The sequence below is a fragment of the Nothobranchius furzeri genome, chromosome 5 (assembly GCF_043380555.1).
Source record: "Nothobranchius furzeri strain GRZ-AD chromosome 5, NfurGRZ-RIMD1, whole genome shotgun sequence".
NCBI lineage: Eukaryota > Metazoa > Chordata > Actinopteri > Cyprinodontiformes > Nothobranchiidae > Nothobranchius > Nothobranchius furzeri.
Genome location: NC_091745.1, coordinates 55,505,602 through 55,529,626, shown reverse-complemented (window position 1 = coordinate 55,529,626; position 24,025 = coordinate 55,505,602). Strand labels below are relative to the sequence as shown.

The 24,025-nt window shown below is 42.7% G+C and overlaps 1 protein-coding gene across 3 annotated transcripts in view; it reads left to right on the top strand.

Moving 5' to 3' along the window:
- Positions 1-24,025, top strand: part of LOC107378938 (zinc finger protein 236) — a 109,431-nt gene that overhangs the window by 59,823 nt on the left and 25,583 nt on the right. For all 3 annotated transcript variants that reach the window (XM_070550928.1, XM_054740632.2, XM_054740633.2), the window contains exons 21-29: positions 290-393; positions 878-1,315; positions 3,240-3,385; positions 9,281-9,512; positions 9,595-9,786; positions 11,861-12,019; positions 21,042-21,199; positions 21,290-21,418; positions 21,504-21,698. In XM_070550928.1, the coding sequence (XP_070407029.1) occupies positions 290-393; positions 878-1,315; positions 3,240-3,385; positions 9,281-9,512; positions 9,595-9,786; positions 11,861-12,019; positions 21,042-21,199; positions 21,290-21,418; positions 21,504-21,698 (1,753 nt within the window). The remainder of the gene's footprint in view (positions 1-289; positions 394-877; positions 1,316-3,239; positions 3,386-9,280; positions 9,513-9,594; positions 9,787-11,860; positions 12,020-21,041; positions 21,200-21,289; positions 21,419-21,503; positions 21,699-24,025) is intronic.

Below are 24,025 nucleotides of genomic sequence, written 5' to 3'. Positions count from 1 at the left end.
TAAGAGTGTGAAACTGAGTTGAACTGGTGGTTTATATTACAAAGGCCTCTAGACACAGCTGTGTGTTTCTAGACTTTTTAGAGTGGGACTCAGCCTCAGGCTCTCCATCCTTTAAACTACCGTACTCACACGCTCCACAGTGAGCTAAATGCAATATGTATTTCCTATTTTATTATTTAACTGGTAACATAAAAGTAGCTTTCATTTTGGATCTGGTTGCTGCTTTGAATCTCTGGTGCGTCCCTTGTGCCGTTTTAAATTCCACATGACCGTGTGTTTGGATGTTTAGGCACATCAGGATCCACACGGGAGAAAGACCGTACAAATGTGATGAATGCGGGAAGAGTTTTACTGTGAAATCCACTCTGGACTGCCACGTGAAAACACACACAGGTTGGTGCTTTATCAGCTTAACGATGAGCGGAGCCAATATGACCTCACCATGCCGGCTTGTATTTGAGGTTCCTGCTAAACAGCTTATTGTTTTTGTACTTTTACTCAAGTGATGTTTTAATCTTGATGGGGCAAAAAGGCTTTTCTTTGAGGCGGAACTTCAATCTAAACTGACTTCAGTCCCATTTCAGTGTTTTTCACTTCATTAGTACCACTGTTCAAGTATTTGGACCATTTTGAGGTTGTTTTTTTGGTGCATTTTTAGGTCAAATACATTTTAGTTTGTTTTGTCTTTGCTTAAACCCGCTTCTTTAAATTGCAAAACGAAAACAGGCCGTTCTTGTTACAAATAAAATACTTCTAAAACTAATTTAACAGGTGGATTTTTCCACAAGGAACAAGTCTGAATGTTTAACCTCAAGCTGTGATACATAAGGACTCCTGTTCTGTAGTTGGATGATAATTCATCTCTTAACATTTGCAGGTCAGAAGCTGTTCTGCTGTCACATGTGCAACACCTCCTTCTCCACAAAAGGCAGCCTGAAGGTGCACATGCGCCTCCACACCGGCTCCAAACCCTTCAAGTGTCCGTTCTGTGAACTACGCTTCAGAACTTCAGGCCACAGAAAAACCCACATTCAGTGTCACTTCCGTCCAAACGGGGACAGCCGAAAATCCAAGCGCTCTTCTTCGTCTTGTGGCCACGCCAGACAGAGTCAGGACTCGGGGCAGGCTGTGGCCTCGGGTCAGGGTCAGCAGCCGGCTGCTTCAGAGTCTTTGCACCCCGTGGCTTTATTACAGACGTCTAACTCAGACCCCAGCATTTACCTCCCAGCTAACCAAGTCATGACGGGTCAGTTTGACCAGAATCTACTGCAGCCAGGACTAGTCGGCCAGGCCATCCTGCCAGCCTCCATGTCAGGTAGGTGTTGTAGGAACATCTCAAACATTGCTCAGATAGTCACTATGTCCTGACCAGTCGCTGACTGCAGGTCAACCTGCTGGTTTTCATTGGTTTCCACCAGTCTGAAGGTTTGTTCTTCGGGGTAAGACATTTATGTCAGTCTGTCAAGTCCAGAACCCACAGGATGAAGGTCCTTTATTGCCACCAGCTACCTTCTCTGTTCCACGTTTTTCTTTAATGAAAACACAGTATTGGGTTTTTCTTTTATACACCAAAGTCAGTCAAAGAGCCCCCGATCATGGCTTTAATCAGCTTAGATCTACTATAAGGAACTAAAGGTTGTTAAAGAAGCACTTTAGATGGGTTCACATTTGAAAAGTTGAGCATTAAAGGTTTTATTTTGTAAGAAATGACAAAAGCCTCAGCATTCTAAAGCCTTTTTTAGAAATCTAAACTTTTGCCTTTTTATAGTCAGATTTCCTTATCTTTAGCTTCTAAAGTTCAGCTTCACTTTCACGTAATCTTTAGAAAAGTTAAAATAGTTTCAAATAAAACTTGCTTGTATTGTCAAAAGAAAAAGGATTTTGGTAAACTAGCTGAGTTTTGGAAGCAGCGATGAGCCCAAACCTTTACTAAATCATTCATAACTCAATCAACTGGTTGTGATGGAAAAGCCAGCATGTCACTGGTCTGCAACTGGTGGATACAAAAAACCTGAACGGGATTCTGAAACATTTCCTAAATGTCCTAAAATGTTGATTCATGTTCTCAGTAGAACCGCACAAAATATTTCAAACTAATTGTTGCAATTTTCTTAGATTGCAAGGAACTCATTGAGTTCACTAAGTTAAATATTATCCACCTAAATAGATGAAAGTATTATGATACCAGCTGAACGTGTTTGTTTTCATCCTTTCTTTTTACTATTTGGCTTTTAGAAATGTTTGTACTTTTCAACCAGCAACATTTTGGATTTCAGGTCTTTGCCATTGTTCTCTTGGTGGGACTTAAGGCAACACTAAATGAGTTTCCCCACTTTTCTCTCCTACTGGTTGAAAGTGGAATTACAGCCATTGTAAACCACCCTGTGACAGCCTGTTGAAGCTAGTACTAACAACAAGCTAACGCTATCATGAGACGACTGATACTTAATTAGCCACGAAGGAAAAGGATCCACACTGTTGGAGAAAAAATACTAATACTTACACGTGTAGTAACAACAACGCCAGGTCACCATCAGTCCGTTCTATCAGGGGCAACAAAGGGGAAACCACCTGCGCCCCCCCCCCCCCCCCCCCACACACACACACACACATAGAATAAAAGATGTTCGGATTTTTACTTCAAGAACCACTGAAACCAGTTTGAAAGCAATAGCTCGATGATGAAAAGTTCTTGATGTTGCTTTAAAAGGTTGTAAAACTACAGAGATGTGGAAGCAGGTGTCGCCATGATGGATCAGAAACAGAGGAGTGTCTAAGCTAACATTGTTATTGCACTATTGAATATCTACTAGTATTGTGCAGTTTTCAGTTGTCTTTTTCTTGTGTTGCAGTTTTGAACAGGTTCTATTCTTTTGGAGACAAGTATTCTCTGAAGAGTCTGAGTTGTTGTGCACATAGACTGCCCGCCCTGAACTCTTCTCAGTTGCTTCTTGGTTTTGTTTACATGAGTCAGATGTGAGGCAACCTTGATCAGGCGTTAGTAACTGAAATGTGAACAGAAGAACGTTTGCTTTTGACCAACGGGAAACAGAATTAAGTTGTTGGGCCTGTTGAAACAACGCTGTGGCTGAAATTTCATCACGCTTTGGTCAAACCTAGCTAGGAAGTTTTTTTTAGAAACCTTAACAAATATGGGTGCAGGAAATAATGTAACACCGTACTCAGGTGTGTGTGTGTGTCTGTGTGAATGCGTGCGTGTGTGTTTGTGTGTTTTTCAGCTGCTGGAGACCTGACCGTGTCTCTCCCCGATGGCCTGACAACACTGGATGGAATCCACCTGCAGCTGACCCAGGCCAACCTGGTGTGCCCCAACGTTCAGATCTCTGGCATCGATGCAAGCAGCATCAACAACATCACATTACAGGTGAAAACACACACACACACACACACACACACACACACACACACACACACACACACACACACACACACACACACACACACACACACACACACACACACACCTCCTATTGAACTGAATGGTTAAGCTTCCACAGTGATGTACAGCCTGTTGAATACCCAGTCTTATAAATAAGTGTCGAGACTGAAGGATGATCAGTGTTCCTGGTGTGGGTTATTTGGGTTGGTACTTTTAAATGTAAGCCACTAAAGATTTCCTCCCATCATTGTGACATATTTCAGTTCATAATCCCCACTCCACCCACCCACACACACACACACACACACACACACACACCATCATGATCATTGTGCTTGACTGTGTTAGCTGAAGAGTGTGTTTTCTTACACCGACTCACTCCCTTGTAGGCATTGTGGTTGAAGACTTCAAACTTTGTTTTTCTAATATTTTTCTTCATATTGTCAGAGATGTTGCTCTGATGCCTTTTTGCAAACTCCCAGCAGTCTGCTGTGTTACTTTTATTAAACTCATGGCTTTACCTGCAATAAATACTCATCTGGTGGATGGAGCCGTCCTGCCGGGACGTTATTGCCCCAGTGACTCATAAAGACTTATTGAGATCACCCTGTTCTCTTAGTGCTGCAGTGGCAGTTTGACTGTTTTTCACCCAGTAATAATAATAACAATAACAATAATAATAATAGTGACTGTAAATGCAGCAGAAAGGTCCAATGGTGTTGCTTTAAAAGAACATTTGACAGGAGCAACAGAAGGAGACTCAGCAGAAAGTGTGATGAGTTTTGTTCAGTCAGCTGTGAAAGTAATGAATTTAAATTGAGTTTTTCTGGCTGCACACAAAGCATGGTTTTTATGCTTAAGCAAGTGGTTACTTGTGTTTTCTTTTCTTTATGTATGTAGAATACCAATTTAAATCTTCACAGAGCTGGTACTGAGCAGCTTTAACCTCTGATAAGGTCAGAGGTCCTCATTCACACTCATAGTGTTAATTATAGAGCTGTCCTTGGAGGCGCATGCGTGTGTTTGGAAAAAGCTATCTGCTATTAATGATACCCACAATGCATTAGCTACAGCTGCTCCTTTACTGAAATAGTTGAAGAAAGATTTTCTTAAAAACTCCTAAAACTTATTTTAATAACACCCACATACATACTAACATTAGATGTTGTGGCAGAGATGATGTTTTTGCCTCCAGTGATCGGGTCATTATTAAACATTATTGAAAGGGAGAAACCCGTAGCAGAACAGCCGGGAGCCGATTCTTTATACAAATAAAATCAATTATAAATTTATCATAGCTTCTGAAAACTCATCATAGTGTTTTTTTTAAATAAACATTCAAATATTCTTGATAAGACCAGTAAACAGACACCCTTAAATGTTTGTTTAGAGACATTTTCCAGCCTATTAACCGGGTTTTGTAAAAGTTGTATATAATTCTTATCTTACCTGTTGTAGATGGCTCCCTCAGTGGCCTCTATTTGTAAAAATAGTGTCTACATGGTGTTCCTCATGGACCAGGACTGGACCTCACTCAGCCCGTCCATCACCGTGAAGCGAAAACCAAAGCATTAAAACTGCTCCAATCATAACTTTCACAGTAGTTCCTGCAAACATTACTTTTACATTGTTGTGACTTTGGCAGTATGAGTTATTATTTGGCAGGAATATTAATAAATATCTGGCTGACACAACCTCTGATCCAGCCATGTGATACATGTTGATGCTGCTGGGTATGTGTTTACAACCATAGATTTCCATTTCAATAACCTTATAATGTGAAGTTGGAGGAGTTTAAATATTTAAATGTTCATGAACCACAGTCAGAATTAGAAAATGTGAGCCTCTTCATTACAACAGTTAAATGCTTTTGAATTGGCTGCACCTGGACAAGCGGTTTGCCCATGAGCAGTAAGGAGCTGTTTCTCCATTAGCCTCCTTCAAGTCCCTCAAACAAGTGTAGGCCACACTGATATTTACACTGGCTTTAGCTCTTTGCCTTACCTCCAAAGATATATTACCCTTACTTTTACTTCCAGGCTCTGTCATTGTTCCATAAAAAATGCAAATTCTTATTCTTTTTCTTCTTCTGCTGCTTTTTATTGCTGATCAGCAAACTGTAAAGCTAACTGCTAGCTTTTATATTAGCTACCGGTTAGGGATGTTCCAATCACGTTATTTTTTTGCTCCCGATCCGATTCTGAGTCATTTGATTTTGAGCATTTGCCGATACCGAGTCCCGATTCGATCCTTTTCAGAAAAGCATTAAAATAAGAAGAAAACACATCCCAAATGACCTTTTAAGGTTCACTTAAATTTTTTTATGAAGTATACCATTAAGTTATTGCAGTTAAACAGGTAAAGACCTCCCACTAGTGTACCTACCGGGCAGGCACCTACTCTTACCGCAAAACTGTTTAGTGCAGTTTCTGGTCAGCAGAGGGCTACAGAGTGCTGTCCAATGGGAAGTTGTTCACGTTTCTGGTTCAAAAACCAGCCTAACCCTTCCACTGTCTTTATGGGTGACCCCGCGAGGAAAGTTGACCATTGAGCAGGATTGATGGTTTATCCCTTGAAGTCCACGTGGCAAGGGGGAGGTGGTGCTCACTCCTCACCCCTGCCACATGGACCCAAGGGATAAACCATCAACCCTGCTCAATGGTCAACTTTCCTCGCGGGGTCACACCCATTAGGACAGTGGGAGGGTTAAATAGCTTAAAGTGCTTAAAAACTCTTTAGTGTTGCTTTAACAAGCAGAAACGTCCTCCATTCTAGGGTTTGACTGATATATAGGGCCGATATTTACCATTTTTTTTAATTTATCTGCATCGGCCGATATACCACCTTAATAAAGTCGATTTTAAAGTCTGGCACATCCCTGGGCAGCCTGGTGCCGTAACAGAATTTAATTTAAGAGAATATTTAAATTCTTGAATAGCATCTGCATTAAACATTTTCAAAAAATTATTTTCTAACAACATTTTTTATTATTAACTATTTTGAATATTTAATACAGTTTATGAATTTGTTTGATTTACTTTATTTAGATGTCTGACTTTTAACACTGAGCAGTGCACACAATTATGACCTAACAGTTGGTTAAATTCAATTTTCAATAACTGATTTAGCTTCAGAAATTTTGTGCATCAAATGATGTTATTAGTGACATTTTAGCATGCAAATACGGTGGAAGGTGTCTATTTGGCCATGAATATTGGCCCCCAAAAATTGGCAGTACATATCAGCCATCAGCTGATCACGTCTTCTACAAATCAGTATCGGCAACAGGAAAATCAATATCGGTCGACATCTACTCCCTCCCATCCTGTTGCATACCACATCTCTGCTGTTTGTTTACTCTAAACAGCTTTGGTCAGCCTTAGGCTTTTTAAAGATAATTTCTAGTCCTATCCTTCAGTGTATCTTCCAGTATTTTTGTCCTGTTACTAATGTGTAGTTGTCCTTCAGATACGCATTTATCCCTTTGCGCTTATGGAGCAGGATCTGTCACAACACTTTCTCTGCTGAGCCAAACACTCAGGCGGCAGACACAAATTAAACTGCTGTTATAGTTTCAACTTCATAACTACTTGCCTACAAGTTGTGTTGATGAGTTAAGTGTAATTGTAGCCACAGACGTAGACGAAGGCGCAACAAACAAAAGGCCCACATTTGCATGCAAATACATTCATCAGGTGTTTTCTATGCCACCCAGCACCAACTACAGTAATCAAAAGCAACTTCCCAAAATTCATTTCATTCATCGCTGACTGTGTTTTCTTAGCAGTGTGATTTAAACACTTCATTATTTCTGCTAGTTCTGCTACTTTGTTTTTTAACTCGACCGTCTCTCCCATGATTATCTACAGGGTCCTTTAGTGCAGGGCTTGATGTTTGGAACTCAGCTGCATGTGTGTGTCGGCCCCTGATTGCCAATCACTCTGGTTGCATTTTCCCATTCATCAAGCACCTTGCAGTCCCTTGCCATCCTAGCATTTTTTGCAAAGTTGCTCTAAATGGAGACAGACACTTTAATCGTTTAGATGTTGGAAAGAAAACTGGAGAAAAATACAACTAACAAGCAAACATCGAAGGTCCCTGCAATGGATGCCCTTGAAATGCCTCCATAGAAGTTACTAGACTTTTTTGATGTCCATAGATTTGACAGTAGTTAATCTTTTGTTTATTTTTTACAGATAATTTACAAAAAATTAGTATGCCTCTGAAGAGCTTCACAATGTGAAACTCATTAAAATCCCCCTGGTTTTTAGTCCATTTTATCCGGAGAGAAACCCACACATCTCTCTCCCGAATAGCATTCCCAACTCCTCCAGGGGAATCCCAAGTGGTTTCCAGATCTGCCCCAGGGTCTCCACGCAGTAGTGCATGCCCACAAAACCTCCAAAGATAGGCAACCAGTAGGCATCCCAATCAGATACCAGAAGCAGCAGCTCCACTCTGACCTCCTGTCAAAAGATGAAGCTTCTTCTTCTTCTTCTTCTTCTTCTTCTTCTTCTTCTTCTTCTTCTTCTTCTTCTTCTTCTTCTTCTTCTTCTTCTTCTTCTTCTTCTTCTTCTTCTTCTTCTTCTTCTTCTTCTTCTTCTTCTTCTTCTTCTTCTTCTTCTTCTTCTTCTTCTTCTTCTTCTTCTTCTTCTTCTTCTTCTTCTTCTTCTTCTTCTTCTTCTTCTTCTTCTTCTTCTTCTTCTTCTTCTTCTTCTTCTTCTTCTTCTTCTTCTTCTTCTTCTTCTTCTTCTTCTTCCTCCTCCTCCTCCTCCTCCTCCTCCTTCTATAAATGAGATAGTACTAAACACCAGTCGCCATTTTCTAGGTCCAAATTCCAAATTTCTTTTGTTGTTCCAAATGGTGTTTTTCTTTTTGGGACTCTGGTAGTTTGTCCTAAAGTTGAAGTGGTAGCAGCCGGCTGTTTCTCCTTCTCTGATATTATTGAGTGGAGAACCTCTCACACCAGTGGTGTCCTGCTGCTAAATACATAAGTGCATAATGAGTAGAGGACCCAGGTACATGCAGAAGTGCTGCGGTTTGGTGAGACAGTGAACCAGATGGTCCAAAAGTTGCTTTCAGTCCAAGCCGTGTAATCGGCTGAGGTTTTTAGACAATTGCGAGAGGACAATTTAATTTGTTTTCTCTCTGCTTTAAAAGTCTCATTTTCTCAGTAAATCTGGTGTGGTCTCTCATATGAATTAACAAATGCCTTATGAGTCATTTTCTGTGGAAAGAAAGCTCTGGCGCTCCTGTTTCAGGAAGTACTATTTAGTTGGAGGAGTGGGGAGCAGAAAACGACGGCAATACAAGTCATACTCATTAATATTCATGATATTTTTCATTTATTTTTATTTGTAAAGCCCCTTCAACGACCTTATTGGACGCCTAAGATGCTGGACAGTGCAACTAGCAACAAGTGCAAGTAAAACCATATAAAACAGCCATTAAAACATAAAAGCTAATAAAAAGGTAAAACCAGCTAAGAAGGTGACTGATGCATGGTTTAAGGAAATTCATTCCATAGCCTAGGAGCCAACACTGACAACGCACAATCCCCTTGTGACTTTTACTTTGAACATGGAACTACCAACAGTTCCATATGCAAATGCATCACCTCTGATTGGCTAACAGCAACACAACTCTTTCTCTGCCTTCTTCCCTCCTCTTGTTTTGGTAAAACAATGCAATGTTGATGTTTTTCTCCACAAATAACGCCAGTCTGAATGTGTTCCGCCATGTTGGAAAAGTTGTCCAACATCTTCTCAAATGTTAAATAAATTCCTCCCAGTTTGACTTGGACTGTGGCTGTTGCTCTCGAGACTTAGCCCTGCTGTGTTCCACTTGATGTTTCACCTGAACTAGCTCGTTCTCCCGCAGATCGACCCTGCTCTCCTCCAGCAGACCTTACAGCAGGGTGGTCTCCTATCTCAGCCCTTGAGCGTGGACACCAGCCTGGTGCCACACTCTGGCAGCCAGCTCATGTCTTCAGCTGACCCCTCTGTGTCTGCCAACGTTGTCATCCACCCTCTGACCAGCTTGGCCCTGCAGCCCTCCAGCATCACGTCCCCACAGGTCTCGCTGACTGGGCTCTCTGAGCAGGACGCTGCAGGTGTGTGAGGAGACCTTTGTAAATGGTTTATTCTCTCTGTTATGATTTGATCACCAACTGTGCCTGCATGTGAACAATGTAGCCTCTCAGGACCTGAACCATGTCATGAGCAGCGGTGGTCTGGTGGCAGGTGGCAGCAACAGTCAGGAGATCACTCTGACCATCAACAACTCCAGTCTGACACAAGCCCTCGCTCAGGCCCAGGCTCAGGCCTCAGGTGCCTGTTCCAGCACGGCTGCAGGAAACCCTCAGGAAATCACCCTCACCATATCAGGTTTGGAAAGCTTTATAGAGTTCACTGAGCTCGACTTTCCTCTAGCGCAGAGGTCTGCTACACACCATCAATAACAAATAAGCATGAAAAGAGAAAATTCCTAAAGGATTGGTGTGCTTATTGATATCTTTCTCAGAAAAACAAACACTAGTGGGCAGAGAAGGAAAGCAGAGAGAAATAAATTGCAGTCCTGTCCTTTTGCTGGAAGAAGCTATGACCGTCCAAATGAAAATGTTGCACTAATGGAAGTTATGAATTCTTCCAGCTGACTGTATCATCTGGAGATACATTTCATATTCAGTTCACAGCTGGAAACATGTAACTTTGGTATTTGGGCCCACATGCTTAGATCCACCATTCCTCCTTGGATGAGACGATCTATTTTATTGGAACTTGATGTTTCAAAAAAAGACTTTTTCTCTCGATGCAATACAATGCAGAAAGTGTCAGGTGTTGCTTTACCTAAGTTTGGGAGGAAAACGCAAATATTATGTATTCAATAGAGTTTTAGAGAAGGCAACTTTATGATACTTAATAATGGGTCTCAACATGTTTATCAAAATATTTAGGTTACAATTAGTTTATGAATCATATAGATGGTATTCTGTCAATTTCCCTCTTTCCAAAGATAGAAACAATCTTTTGTCTAATTTCTGCAGCTCTGATTGCATTTAATTCATGAGCAAATGAGAAAGCACAGTGCCTATGTTACTTTTATTTTATTAGCACCTCATTTGACTCTGAATTAGTGTCAGAATTACAACTCAGACAACACAACAGTTATAAATTTGCACAAAAGTACCCGTGACATTCAGCAGGTCTAAGCAATCTGCATTTATTTAGCTCCTGATCACAGTTCTACTTGCTGCATGAAGGACGTGTGTCAAAAACACATCCGATATAAAGGCGACGGAGAGAAAGATTGCCCTGGTTCGTCAGAGTGATTTTTATGTTTGTTAAACTCTGCTGCAATGTTCTCGAGTCATAAAGGGCTTTTCTGATGTTCTAACAGAAAATGGCAGCATCTAGGTGTTACCACACTACAGACTATGTCTGACACTGGAAGAGGTATTAAAATAGCATTTTCCTGACATGCCTGCCCTGTTTTGTGAAGGCAATGTTCAGCAGATGCTTCTATCTCTCATTTTTCTTACCCTGGTTGTATCTACCACCACCCCACTGGAGATGATAATTATTCTAAAGCCTAATTTATACTTCTCCATCTGCGTCTCTACGGACACATGCAACGCTGTTATGCGTCGGCGTAAGAACTTTCCAACGGGCTTCCCAGAGGGTGACAGCAAGCTTGTGATTGGTCAGGATGCTGCTTCCTGTAAATTCGTCAACAGCGTTGCCTTTGCCCCCTCCAAAAATAAAAGATATTTAGCAGCAGACATGGAACAGATCGAAGAACACATCGTAGAAAAATTCTGAAAATATGAACGTTTATTCACCCATGACTGAAGGAGTACAAAGACATGTAGCAAGTGTTTTCTTTGTGGCTGGAAAAGATGAGAAACGTGAGTTTAGAGGTGCCAATCGCATAAAGAGGTGGAAGGGGGACAAATTTGTTTGTGTTCAAAAGTCACAGAATTACATTAAAATAATGTAAACGCAATAGTAGGTACGCTCTCATGGACCGGATCCGTGACTGTAGCGGTGGCAGGACACGTCAGAATAGCGCTACGCCCTCTGTTGTCTTCCGGGGAATTGTTTTGGAACAATCGCCAGCTGATGGAGAAGTCTGGGAGCAAAACGTGTCTTTCAGTGTGTGTGCGTCTCTCCCTCACGAAGCTGACAGAGAAGTATAAATTAGGCTTAAGTGTGTGTTGCATTCCTTAAGGATCAGAAACGTTTTTGCATCAGCAGAAATTAAACGACACCTGAATCAGTGCACATAAAAGTTTTAGGATTAAGACAAAGATAATTAAAATTATCGAAGGCAGGTTTTTAGGGAATTCTGGCAAATAATTCAATATGCAATGCTTGCATTGCATGCTTGTTTTGTGACTGCGGTTTATCTTTTTTTTTAATTCCTCAAATCTCAAAAAACTTTCCCCGAATATCCCCACAGGTCAGGACCTGCTCTCACAGAACTCCAGCTCCAGTGGTGCAGAGATGAACGGCAGCATCCGGCTTGCATCGCCACTAACTAGCCAGCCCACCAGTGCAACGCTGACCATCACCAATGACCAGCTTCTACCTCCGAGCACAGCCAGCACTGAAATGACAGGTCAGGACTGTGGCTGCTGTCTTTCTGTTTGACCAAGGAGAAATAAAATAACAGAAGTTGGAATCCTGAAAGGCTCTTTATCTCTCTTAACTTAGCTATGTCTTCCACATGCTGCTGCAACAATCTGGAAACAGGTTAAGAGTTAAGTAACTGTCTTTAGCTTGAGCATTAACAGCTTTAAATTGGGATTATCAAGTTTTGAGATATGAACTTAACTATGATTCTTTTCTTCACAAACATGGATTGAGTCAGAAGATCCTCCTGCAGGAGCATCATTGAGTTTTCTGATAAATTAGATCATTTTACTGGAATAAACCTCTAACCTCTTTCCTGAGAGAAGTAGAGCGCCAGTGGACAGTCCTGTTAGGACTCAGATTTTATGTCTCAAAGCAACTCCTAGAATTTCATTGTCTATCATAGAACAAAAATGTCATAAGATGGGAGGACTATGAATTAATGACACATTCTAATTGTGTAGACCTGTGTGTGATAGCAGGAATGAAGCTGTGCTGAGATCTATTAGGACTTGCATTGTGAAAGACGGCTGCCCTATTTGCTCGTCACCTAAAGGCGTAATCAAATTTCCTTTCTCATATCTCTCTTTATTAATTACCCTCGTCTCTCAACTGGAGTGAAAAAAATAATCCCTCTGCATCTCTGAGACACTGAGAGCATCTCTTTTGTTGATTAGACTACCTATCACTCTGTATGCAAATACAGTCCAACCTGCTCTTTGACAGGGATGCTGTTTGAAACTGGCTTATCTATTTAATTCAAATCAAAGTGTTAATTCACCTCTAATGGGATATGGAAGCTCCTCTGTGACCAGAACATTTCAGTTTCCTTTTGTTTCTGTGTTTGTCTGAGAGCAGAGCACCTAGAGGGCTTTGATCATCTGCTGCTCGCAGACGCAACAAAACACGTTCTGTCATCTCAGCTATCTCTATTTATAAAGAGGTTCTACTCAAACACACGTCCTGGCTCACCTTGGAAAGCATTCCTGTGATGATGCATTAGTGCTGCTCAGAAGGAAGAAAAAACTCAAGGGGAAGGGTTTTTATGTTTGTTTTGTTTCCCGATTTCTACATTAGAATTGAATGTTGTGATAAAATAACACCTTTGTTCTCCTGAGCTCTGCTGTGTTTGTTAATGTTAATTGTTCAGAGTGTTCTGCTTTAATGGGGTAAACTACAAAACAACAAATCAAAGTGTTCCTGGACTTTCACAGCAGCATCTCAAGAACACACCCTGTTGAACTTATTTCAATCTATCACAATAAAAGCATCAATCATTAACATTTGCCTTAAAATACCAGAAGCCCATGATAGTCTTTCCAAACATTTCATTTTTGTCTCAAATTTTCCAAAAAATCAAGATAAAAATATTTTTCTCTCAACATTTCCGTCTTCATTTCCAAAAGATATAAATAACCCTAACCCCAACATGTTAGTTTTAATCAGGGCATTTTTACTCTAACAATAGAACAAGGTACGGTAACAACAGTAGTCTTTATCCTCAATGTTCTTTTTCTGACATATTTCCTGAGTCCAGATCAGCACAGGATAATTACAAAGCTGTTAAATTCTTATTTTCAACAATTCCACCTGTATTTTATTCACCATCATTTATTTATATAGCACATCTGGGAGCTTTCCAAAGTGCTGCACAGGCTGGACCATATCACAACTAATCAAAGCAACAAAAAACAGAGGATAAAAATTAGGGCTGTCGCGGTTGAGGAATTCCCCCTGCGGTGATTCAGGGTGGCTTAATATTGCGATATTATTGCAGCACTTTTTTTTTATTGCAGTACTATCTAAACATAATGTTTACACATTTAAAAAAGGTTAAAAATTTCCGTGCCTTCTTTTATAATACTTTACTGAATGCAGATCAAAGGGCAGTAACAACACAGATCGCAGTAACGTTTGTTTGTCCGACAGTCGGAGTCCGACTGAACTTAAAAACAACAAAATTCAGGAGAAGGTTAAACTTTTAAACACAAATTTGGCTGCAGCATCTAACATATAAGAAACAAGTCCCCATTTTGTTTAGTTGTTTAAAATCAAGCATAAAAAATTACATGTACCGGGCGCGGGGCACTATCATTTCACTTTCACTTTCACACACACGAATGACGGTGATTTATAGCTCGGTCACGTCCTTGTTACCCACAAGGAAAACCAGCATGTTAACCATATACGGTTTGAGAGAGGATCTGAGAGGGGTGGCAACATTTCCAGCAACACCGAAAACCCTCTTGGATGGTGCGCTCGTTGCACTAACACACACGTACTTGCGTGCGACTGGCGAGCAAAGGGAATCTCTCCCGGTTGTTGCTCCACCATGTCAGGGGGGGTTTCTTTAGGGTGGATGCATTCCTCCTGCAGGTAGCGAGTGAGCTCCAGCTCAGCTCAAACTCTCTTCGGGATGGTTGCAGAAGCAGTGCTTGTCCGGGACTTCAGCAGGTCTCCGAGCGTTTATTATTATTTCTTTGACGCTGGTGGCAGCTCTGTCTCGGCCAGAAGCAGAAAAAGCTTTTGATAGAGTTAACTGGAAGTTCTTATTTGCAACTTTACATAAATTTGGTTTTGGGAACTTCTTCATAAACTGGCTACAAACATTATACAGTTCACCAACAGCACGTGTCAGGACGAACGACCAAATATCAGCTAGCTTCTGTCTTCAGAGGGGGACCAGGCAGGGATGCCCACTCTCCCCCTCACTATTTGCTATCTTTATTGAACCACTAGCAGCAGCAATTAGGCAAACAACAGATATTAAAGGGATAAAGTGTAAGAAAATGGAACATAAGATCAGTCTTTATGCAGATGATGTTTTACTCTTTCTCCAGAATTCTCAATCCTCTCTCTCCCAAGCAATAGAACTGATAAACTCTTTTTCCAGAGTTTCAGATTACTCTATAAACTGGTTAAAATCCACAGTTCTACCAATTAGTTTCTCATTTGTCAATTTGCTTAATACACAATTGGAGTCAGGGAATATCACATACCTGGGAATTAATATCTCTCCCAAGTTAGCAGATCTAACCAAACTAAATTACATCCCTTTTAAGGAAAGTGGAAGATGATCTTGCTAGATGGAAATGCTTACCAATATCACTCATGGGGAGAGTTGCTACAATTAAAATGATGGTCTTACCCAGAATAAATTACTTATTCTCGATGATCCCAAACAAACCTCCAGCTGACTGGTTTAAATCTCTGGACTCCTCAATTACTAAATTCCTTTGGCAGGATAAACCCCCACGAATTAGCTTAAAAACGCTTCAGAAGACCAAAGACAGAGAAGGACTGGATTTACCCAACTTTTATTATTATTTCTTAGCCAACAGGCTGCAATATATACCAAGATGGTTGCAAGATAACCCATTAGACGAGTCCTGGTTAGATATAGAACAGACACTTTGCAATACGATAGAGCTTTCAGACTTACCATTTATTAGCCCAAGCATAAGAAAACATGAAAGCTTCAAAAGTATTAGTATCAGCACCTCTCTGACAGCATGGTGGGAGTATCTTAAAATGACAGTCTTCACTAGTACCATGCAGATGCACACCTATCTGGAACAATCCTGACATTTTGCAAAACAACAAAATGATGAACCTTCCGGACTGGAAAAATAAAGGAATCCTATACCTGGAACACATATATGAAGGATTGGACTTCATTCCATTTAATCAAATAGTCTCCCAATTTGGAATGGATAAGAATAGCTTTTTAGAATATCACCAAATTAAATTTGTAGTCAAACAAAAATTTAAGCTCAATAAAATAGAATTACAAACACAACCAAGAGTATTAGACTTTTATAATCTCAAACCCCCCAAAATACTGTCTAAAGTATATAAGACACTGTCCAAAATAGACGATAAAATTGCAATCCCTATTGAAAAATGGGAGGTGGATCTATCAGTCAGCTTTGACCAGGACTTCTGGTCCCAAACTTGTTTAAAAACTTTTAAAATGATCAGACACCCCAATTTACAATTAATTCAGTACAAAATTCTACACAGAGTACACTATACAGGTCATCGGATGTTCAGGATGGTGTTTGTGTCGTCTGACACCTGTACACACTGCACAAACAACATTCCTGACAATTACATTCATGCACTGTGGTCCTGCCCACCTGTCCAGGAATTTTGGGGTAGAGTATGTGAGGATCTGTCAAATTGTCTGAAATGTCATATCCCAACTTCCCCCTCTCTTTGTTTACTGGGAAACCTGGACGATGTCCCGATTGCAACATCTTTGGTTCACGTGGTTCTGACTGCCATATGCATCGCTAAGAAAACTATCCTCTTGAATTGGAAAAATAAAGAAACTCCCTGCATTAACCAGTATAGAAATCTTTTGTTAGATCATATTGCACTTGATATAGCCTCTGCTTCCACTTCAGATGAATCTCTCTGGGCTCCTTTGATCGGTTCCATCACATAGCGAGGGTGGGGGGCCGTTGATGTTGTCCTGCGGGATGGTGTGGGTGGGGGGGTGTGCGGTCTGAGTTTGGAGTATCCGGATGTTCCCTGGAGGTGGGTTCACTGGGGGTGTCTGAGACTGGGGGGGGCCGTTGCCCCCCTCTGGAGGTGCTTGGGTTGCCTCGGGGGGTGGACTGCTGGCGGTTGTGAGTGGGGCCCCTTGGGGATCTTGGCAGCGGCCATGGGTCACTGAGTGGCGGCCTGGGGGCTCGGGGTTTGGGGGTGGCCGGCCCCGTGTGGGGATCTGGGCGGGGCCTTGGGGGTCGGGTCCTGACATGTATGCTGCCGGGAAGAAGGCAGGGACACCCAGCAGTGCCTGGCTCGGGTTCGGGGGCCTCAGGTAGACCTTGGCTCCTCTGCCGTTCCATCACAGGGGAAGGGGAGGTCCAGGAGGGGGAGGACCCAACCTTACCTGGATGTCCCATGTCTTATATATTCTGGAAGTTGTGCAAATGCAGGGGTGGGCATAGATATTCTGCTGGGGTTGGGCTGGGTTGGTGCCCTCGGACTCTGTGAGGCTCTGTAATGCTGCTGCTTTGGGCCCTGGCAGGATGGGCTGGGGTCTCCATGCCCTGGGTGGCAGTTTGACAACAGAGGTGCCTATTGGGGCCAGTAGGGGAGCTGGCTCCCTGGAGGGCTAAGCCCAACCAGCCATTCCTCCCCATCCCCGCATATTTCTCTCCTCCTGCTCCCTCACATCATCACACAAACATACACATAGGACCTTGGGGGGTAGGCAAGTCAGGGAGTGCGCGTATGGACCCCATTTCCGCATTCCTGTGGAAACCTGCCCCCCCAATTTTATTTGCACCTTATACACTTCCACTGACGACATTCCACACAAACACACACTTAGGGCCTTGGGAGTGAGCACATTCAACGGCATTTGGCAGGGGGATATTTCAGCCTCCTCCCGAGTGCCGGTGCCCACTTCCAATTTTAAACCGCACTTAGACACTGATGGCTGAGGGTGTAAGTGGGGTGGTGCAGTGGCATCAGCTGGCATATGCTGGATGATGCCCGCACTGCCCACTCACCACAGCCATGGAATACACCTCATGATCACACAACACTATATTGGAGCAGGCGGAGGGAGACTAGGGGTCTTAGCCACCTCTGTTGTTGCTAGGCTTCCTGGGGCTGGAGGCTAGGAGGGAGATCTGGCCGTCTGGTTGGGGTCTGGGGTGGTGGGTTGCTGTGCTCAGCGTTGGGCGGGGGAGCCTGCTCATCAGCACCCCAGCAGAAAGGGTCAAACTCTGGTTACCGGTGATGGTTGTACCCAATGTGCAGCAGTACTGGGACCAGAGTGAATAGGGTGTGTATGGGGAGCATGAGTGGGTGTCCGGCGTGCATTTTTGTAAGTCTTGGGTTGTATGTGCATGTGTGAGAATGAGGGAGGGAGCGTGTGACTGTGTTTGTGTATGACTGTATATGTCTGGTGGGGCCTTTGGGTCCTCCCCTCTCCTGGAACTTCTCTTGATGATATAGATCTCTGTCCCCCCTCCCCCTGCCACACCTGGTGTGGGGGCTTGTGCCTTGGTCTGCCTGAGTGTTCGTGGCAACCGGGTCTGGGGGTTTAAGATTTTGGCATCTGCCTGTTAGATCCCGGTGGCTGCCTGGTGGGGTCTGGGTCCCTGGGCTCTGCTGGGTCCCCGGCGGGGGTGGTCGCCCCTGGGTCCCGGGTCGCTGGGTCCCGGGCTCGGCCGGCTAGGGGGTGGGAGGCTGCGGGCGGGCCTGTGGGCTTGCCGCTGATATCTCCAGGGACTCTGCCGGCTGCTGGTTGTGGCCCCCCGGGGCGATCCTCTGTGCCTCTCGAGGGGGGCGGGGGCCTTCCTGGTTGCAGTCTCCTTGGGGTTCCTGCGTTCTGGGGCAGCGCCTGGATCTCTGGGACTTGGAGCTCCCCCCGTCTCCTGCGCATCTTTGGGGGGCGGATCTGTGGTCCCTCACACTCTCTGTTGGGCGCTCCTATAGAAAAACCTTAAATAAACAAGCGCGTGTACACACACAGGTGCTCACATGGTGCTCTCAAAAGTATGGGCTTGGGCACGTTAAACACAGGTCTTAAGACTATGGTGGGCACTTAATGCGTTGTGATTTATTATCGTGATTCTTCAGTTAAGCAATATTGATTATATATATACATTTTTTCTTTTCATCAAGTTGACGCAGTGATAGGTAGATCTTGTTGTATTGTTGTTGTGTCCCTTTTTTTGTGTCCCTTTGTTTTTTTTTGTCTTTTTTTTTCTGCAGGTCTAGAAGCAGACTCTTGTTCATTTTTGTTTATTTTTGTGGACCTTCCCCCCCCCCCCCCCCTCTCTCTCCCCACCTTTTCTTTTCCTTTCTCTTTCACCTCTGTCTCCGTGTCTGGTCGGAATTACAAAGCATTCAACAACAATAACAATAAAGTTTTAAGTATCAGGCGTGACATTAAAAGCAAACGCTTTGATGCTCCACCTGCGAATAAATCTGTAAGGCTTGTCACCAGCATTCAGACATCAATTCTGCTTGCTTCACAGCCAGACAGGACATGTAAAAAAAAAAAAAAAGAAAAAGAAAAAAAAAAAATACCAGAAGCCCATGATAGTCTTTCCAAACATTTCATTTTTGTCTCAAATTTTCCAAAAAATCTAGATAAAAATATTTTTCTCTCAACATTTCCGTCTTCATTTCCAAAAGATATAAATAACCCTAACCCCAACATGTTAGTTTTAATCAGGGCATTTTACTCTAACAATAGAACAAGGTACGGTAACAACAGTAGTCTTTATCCTCAATGTTCTTTTTCTGACATATTTCCTGAGTCCAGATCAGCACAGGATAATTACAAAGCTGTTAAATTCTTATTTTCAACAATTCCACCTGTATTTTATTCACCATCATTTATTTATATAGCACATCTGGGAGCTTTCCAAAGTGCTGCACAGGCTGGACCATATCACAACTAATCAAAGCAACAAAAAACAGAGGATAAAAATTAGGGCTGTCACGGTTGAGGAATTCCCCCTGCGGTGATTCAGGGTGGCTTAATATTGCGATATTATTGCAGCACCTTTTTTTTTATTGCAGTACTATCTAAACATAATGTTTACACATTTAAAAAAGGTTAAAAATTTCCGTGCCTTCTTTTATAACACTTTACTGAATGCAGATCAATGGGCAGTAACAACACAGATCGCAGTAATGTTTGTTTGTCCGACAGTCGGAGTCCGACTGAACTTAAAAACAACAAAATTCAGGAGAAGGTTAAACTTTTAAACGCAAATTTGGCTGCAGCATCTAACATATAAGAAACAAGTCCCCATTTTGTTTAGTTGTTTAAAATCAAGCATAAAAAATTACATGTACCGGGCGCGGGGCACTATCATTTCACTTTCACTTTCACACACACGAATGACGGTGATTTATAGCTCGGTCACGTCCTTGTTACCCACAAGGAAAACCAGCATGTTAACCATATACGGTTTGAGAGAGGATCTGAGAGGGGTGGCAACATTTCCAGCAACACTGAAAACCCTCTTGGATGGTGCGCTCGTTGCACTAACACACACGTACTTGCGTGCGACTGGCGAGCAAAGGGAATCTCTCCCGGTTGTTGCTCCACCATGTCAGGGGGGGTTTCTTTAGGGTGGATGCATTCCTCCTGCAGGTAGCGAGTGAGCTCCAGCTCAGCTCAAACTCTCTTCGGGATGGTTGCAGAAGCAGTGCTTGTCCGGGACTTCAGCAGGTCTCCGAGCGTTTATTATTATTTCTTTGCCGCTGGTGGCAGCTCTGTCTCGGCCAAGGACTCTGGCTGCGCAGCAGCTGACGTACTGAAAACCAAAGTGCTCCCAAAGGAGCGAAGTAACGTTTTGTTTTGATACCAGTGCAGCCATCCTTCTCAACATGCATCATTGAGTTGAACCAAGTTCAGTAATCGCTGTGGCCCATGATGCAGCACGGTGGGTTTCTTCATATTGCGATATTTCATTTTTGCGGTTACCGTGACAGCCCTAATAAAAATACTGATCAATAAAAGCAAATAAAACATTAGGAACACTAAGAACACATTAAAACAGTAATACAATAAACAATAAAACGAGTCACTGTCTAAAAGCCAAGTCGTAGAAGTGAGTCTTTAAACGAGATTTAAAAACCGCCAGTGATGGAGCCTGTTGAACTGCAATTGGTAGAGTTCCACAGCTTTGGGGCAGCATGCACAAATGCTTGTTCACCTCGTGATTTGTAACGCATCCGAGGAGTGCAAAGCAGCAGGGAGTGAGCAGGTCAGAGAGACTGAGAGGAGCCAGGTCATTGAGTGCTTTAAAGACAAAAGTCAATAGCTTAAACTATACTCAGAAAATGACAGGGAGCCAGTGAAGATGTTCCAGGACAGGGGTAATATGGATTTAAATGAGTTGCTTTTATTCAAACACTGGAACTTTCGTGTAGTTTATTATAGACTCTGTAAACATTTGTCTATATTTGTTCATTCTTCTTTAACAGCGACTTATTAAATATGGTTTCTGTCTGCTTCCCGTCAGTCACCAGACTGCCTCCCAGCACCACTTTGTCTCATTCGGCTGCACCCAAGAGCCTGGTCATGTCACCAGGAGCCGTGGCTAGCGATGGCAGCGTTACGCTGACCCTTTCTGATGCTCAGGGCATGCTGGATGGTGTCACTCTAAACCTCAGTGCACAGGTAACTAAAACAGACACAGCCACTCATTTAGATCAGCAGAAATCAGTTTAGCCTATAATAAGTGTAACGGTACTGCCTTTTAATTTTCAGGGCCAGACATTTTCATCTGTTCTGAATGAGTCTGATATCCCGGGGCAACCAGTCACCCCAGGCCAACAGGTCATACTGGTCAGCCACCAACCCCAGTCTACAAACAGTGCATCTGCTAATGGATATAATGTGAGTGTGTTTGTCTTTAACAATGTTGACACCACATTTATCCAAATGAGGATAAACCTGAACTATATGCTGGTCTGAAATCCAGAACTCAGGCGACGGCAGTAAAGGTGAGAAAGACCCCCAGTCGGTGATGGACAGCCAGAACCAATGTTTCTACTGCATCCAGGTGTTTGACAATCCTAATTCACTGAGACGCCACTGCAAGCAAGCTCACGGCAAGGACCGCTGTCATGTCTGCAGAATCTGCAATAAGGCCTTCAAACGCGCCACCCACCTCAAGGTCAGAACGCAGAGCGCTGTTACAAACGATGCTTTAAAATATGAGTTCAGAGTGGTTTTAATTTATTAGAATAGAGTAGAATGCCTTTATTGTCACTATACAGGTGTAAAGTGAGATACAGAGCATCAGTGTAAAACAAACATACTTGGGGGGGGGGGGGGGGGGTACAGTTCTGCAGGTATTGCAACTATTCATAGAGGTTATATGTGCATATTTTAATCTGTCATAATCCTGTGGAATGGTGGTTCATTCCTTACATTTTAAAGCATTTTCTGCCCGGTGGAGAGTGTTTTTCTGTTCTTCAGGCACGGATCATTTTCACTTTGTTTTTCCAACCCTCTCAAACCTCCAGACCATCTGGCATGCCATTTAGACAGAAATGATGTATTTAATTAAATGATGAGCTTTATTTTTTTCCTGTAAATTCAAAATCAAGGGAACAAATAGGAAACATAGGGAATATTTATTCATAGAGGGGTTTTCTGAATATGTAAGAAGGAAATTCCTTGAACTAAATCTTTTCTCAGTATTTGCTACAAAGGGTGTGCCCTTAACCAGCACCTCAGACAGATTCGGTCTCTGCTGTTGAGAAAACACAGAAACAGGCTGTGCTCTGCATCCAAATTGTGGTGAAGAGTGTGTGTTCTCCTCTGTTCCAGCAAACCCTCTTCATGAGGAGCAAATACTCAAGCCTGAAATGAGGAGGACATGGTTTGAAACTCCAGATTTTTTTCTTCTCCTGTGTGTCCTTTCTCTACAGAAAGGCACTGTGTCACAGGATTTAGACTTTTGTAAATGTGCGCCACTATACTGAGCTGTACTTTTTGCTCTGTGTAACGAAGGACTTTGGGAAAAGGCGGATGTCACAGTAAGAGTGACTGCGCTCTTTTCTCTGCAGGTCCCCTGGCTATTCATTAGCTTCTCTCTAAAGCCTGGATACAGCTTGGGATCTGTGAGAAGGATAAATTAGTAGCACAGTTATTTTTCACTTTGTTAGACCGTGGATAATAATTTGGAGGTACAAAGCCAGAGCTCCAAAATCAATGGCTGTTTAACTTGGTAACATTGACAAATGAATGGCGGTTTTACTTTGTAGTTATTTTCTGCCTGGCTGACAGTGGTAGAGGGCTTCAGACTATTAACAGCCATTAACATCAAGGGTGTGTGTCTTACTGGTGCTCTGTGATGAGCCATTTCACACACACAAACATCCTAAATCTATAGAGGCAATGGAAGAAGTTTGCCGACAGATCTAGTTTCTTGCTCAAAACATTTTAGCTTTTAAAAAAACATTATCAAGCCAAATTAAATACATTCTCATAGATCCTTTAATATCTTGTCCATGTCACATATTGTTTTTGCTAAGATTGGTTGGTTGGTTTTGAGCAAAAATGTAAATGTTTAAAGAGCAAGTATCCCCCTTCAATAAACTTCCTTCACTCCCTCTTCATGTTTGAAAAATGCAACAAATGCTGTTGCCTAGCAGACCGAGAGGGCGGAGCCGCTAACAAATACACACACACACACACACACACACACACAGGCTCACAATGGCATTGTGACTAGAGCCTTGCACTGAAGCCCGACGGCCCTCGGACCGGGCTTCGGGCCAACGACTGTGTGATTACCTTGGACACGGGCCGGGCCGGGCGCCTTTATTTTTAATCGAATTCATAGAAAAAATTGAAACACTTAAACCAGGGGTCGGCAACCTGTTCCCATCAAAGAGCCATTATTACCCATTTCCCACAGTAAAGAAAACACTGGGAGCCACAGCAGCCGCGGCGTTGTGGGCGGGGCCTACCCTCAGACACCAGAGCGCTGCTCACAACAGGTGACAGCAGCCAGTACCGGTCGCTCGTGTACGTCAAAGTTATCTGTCATAAAAAGATAATCAATAAAACGATTTATATAAAGATGATCCAGAAGTTGTAGCCCGTCTCTGCCTACAATATTTTGATATTTTTCACCCTGTTGGTGGTTTTACTGAGCAGGTGCCACTTTTGTCATACGTTTCTTTTTAAAACATGTTTAGACTGTTCAGAATACAAATCCAGGCTCTGTCACGTTTGATTGTTGTAATTAAACTTTGTAGGTGGGGAAGGTCTGAAAAGGATCCGATCATTTTGTTTTTCCTTCATTTACAGCGACGGAGATAACGGCGCAGTGCGCCTGGCTCTGGTGTTAATCAAGTTTAATTTGATCTATTTTCACAAGAAAACAGAACAGTCAAAAGCAGGGCTTGTGTTGACTGGATCGTTCCCGTATTTGGCCGTTTATTTTGACGGAGAAAGAATAGAAAGAATTACCCCGACGCATGCAGACGA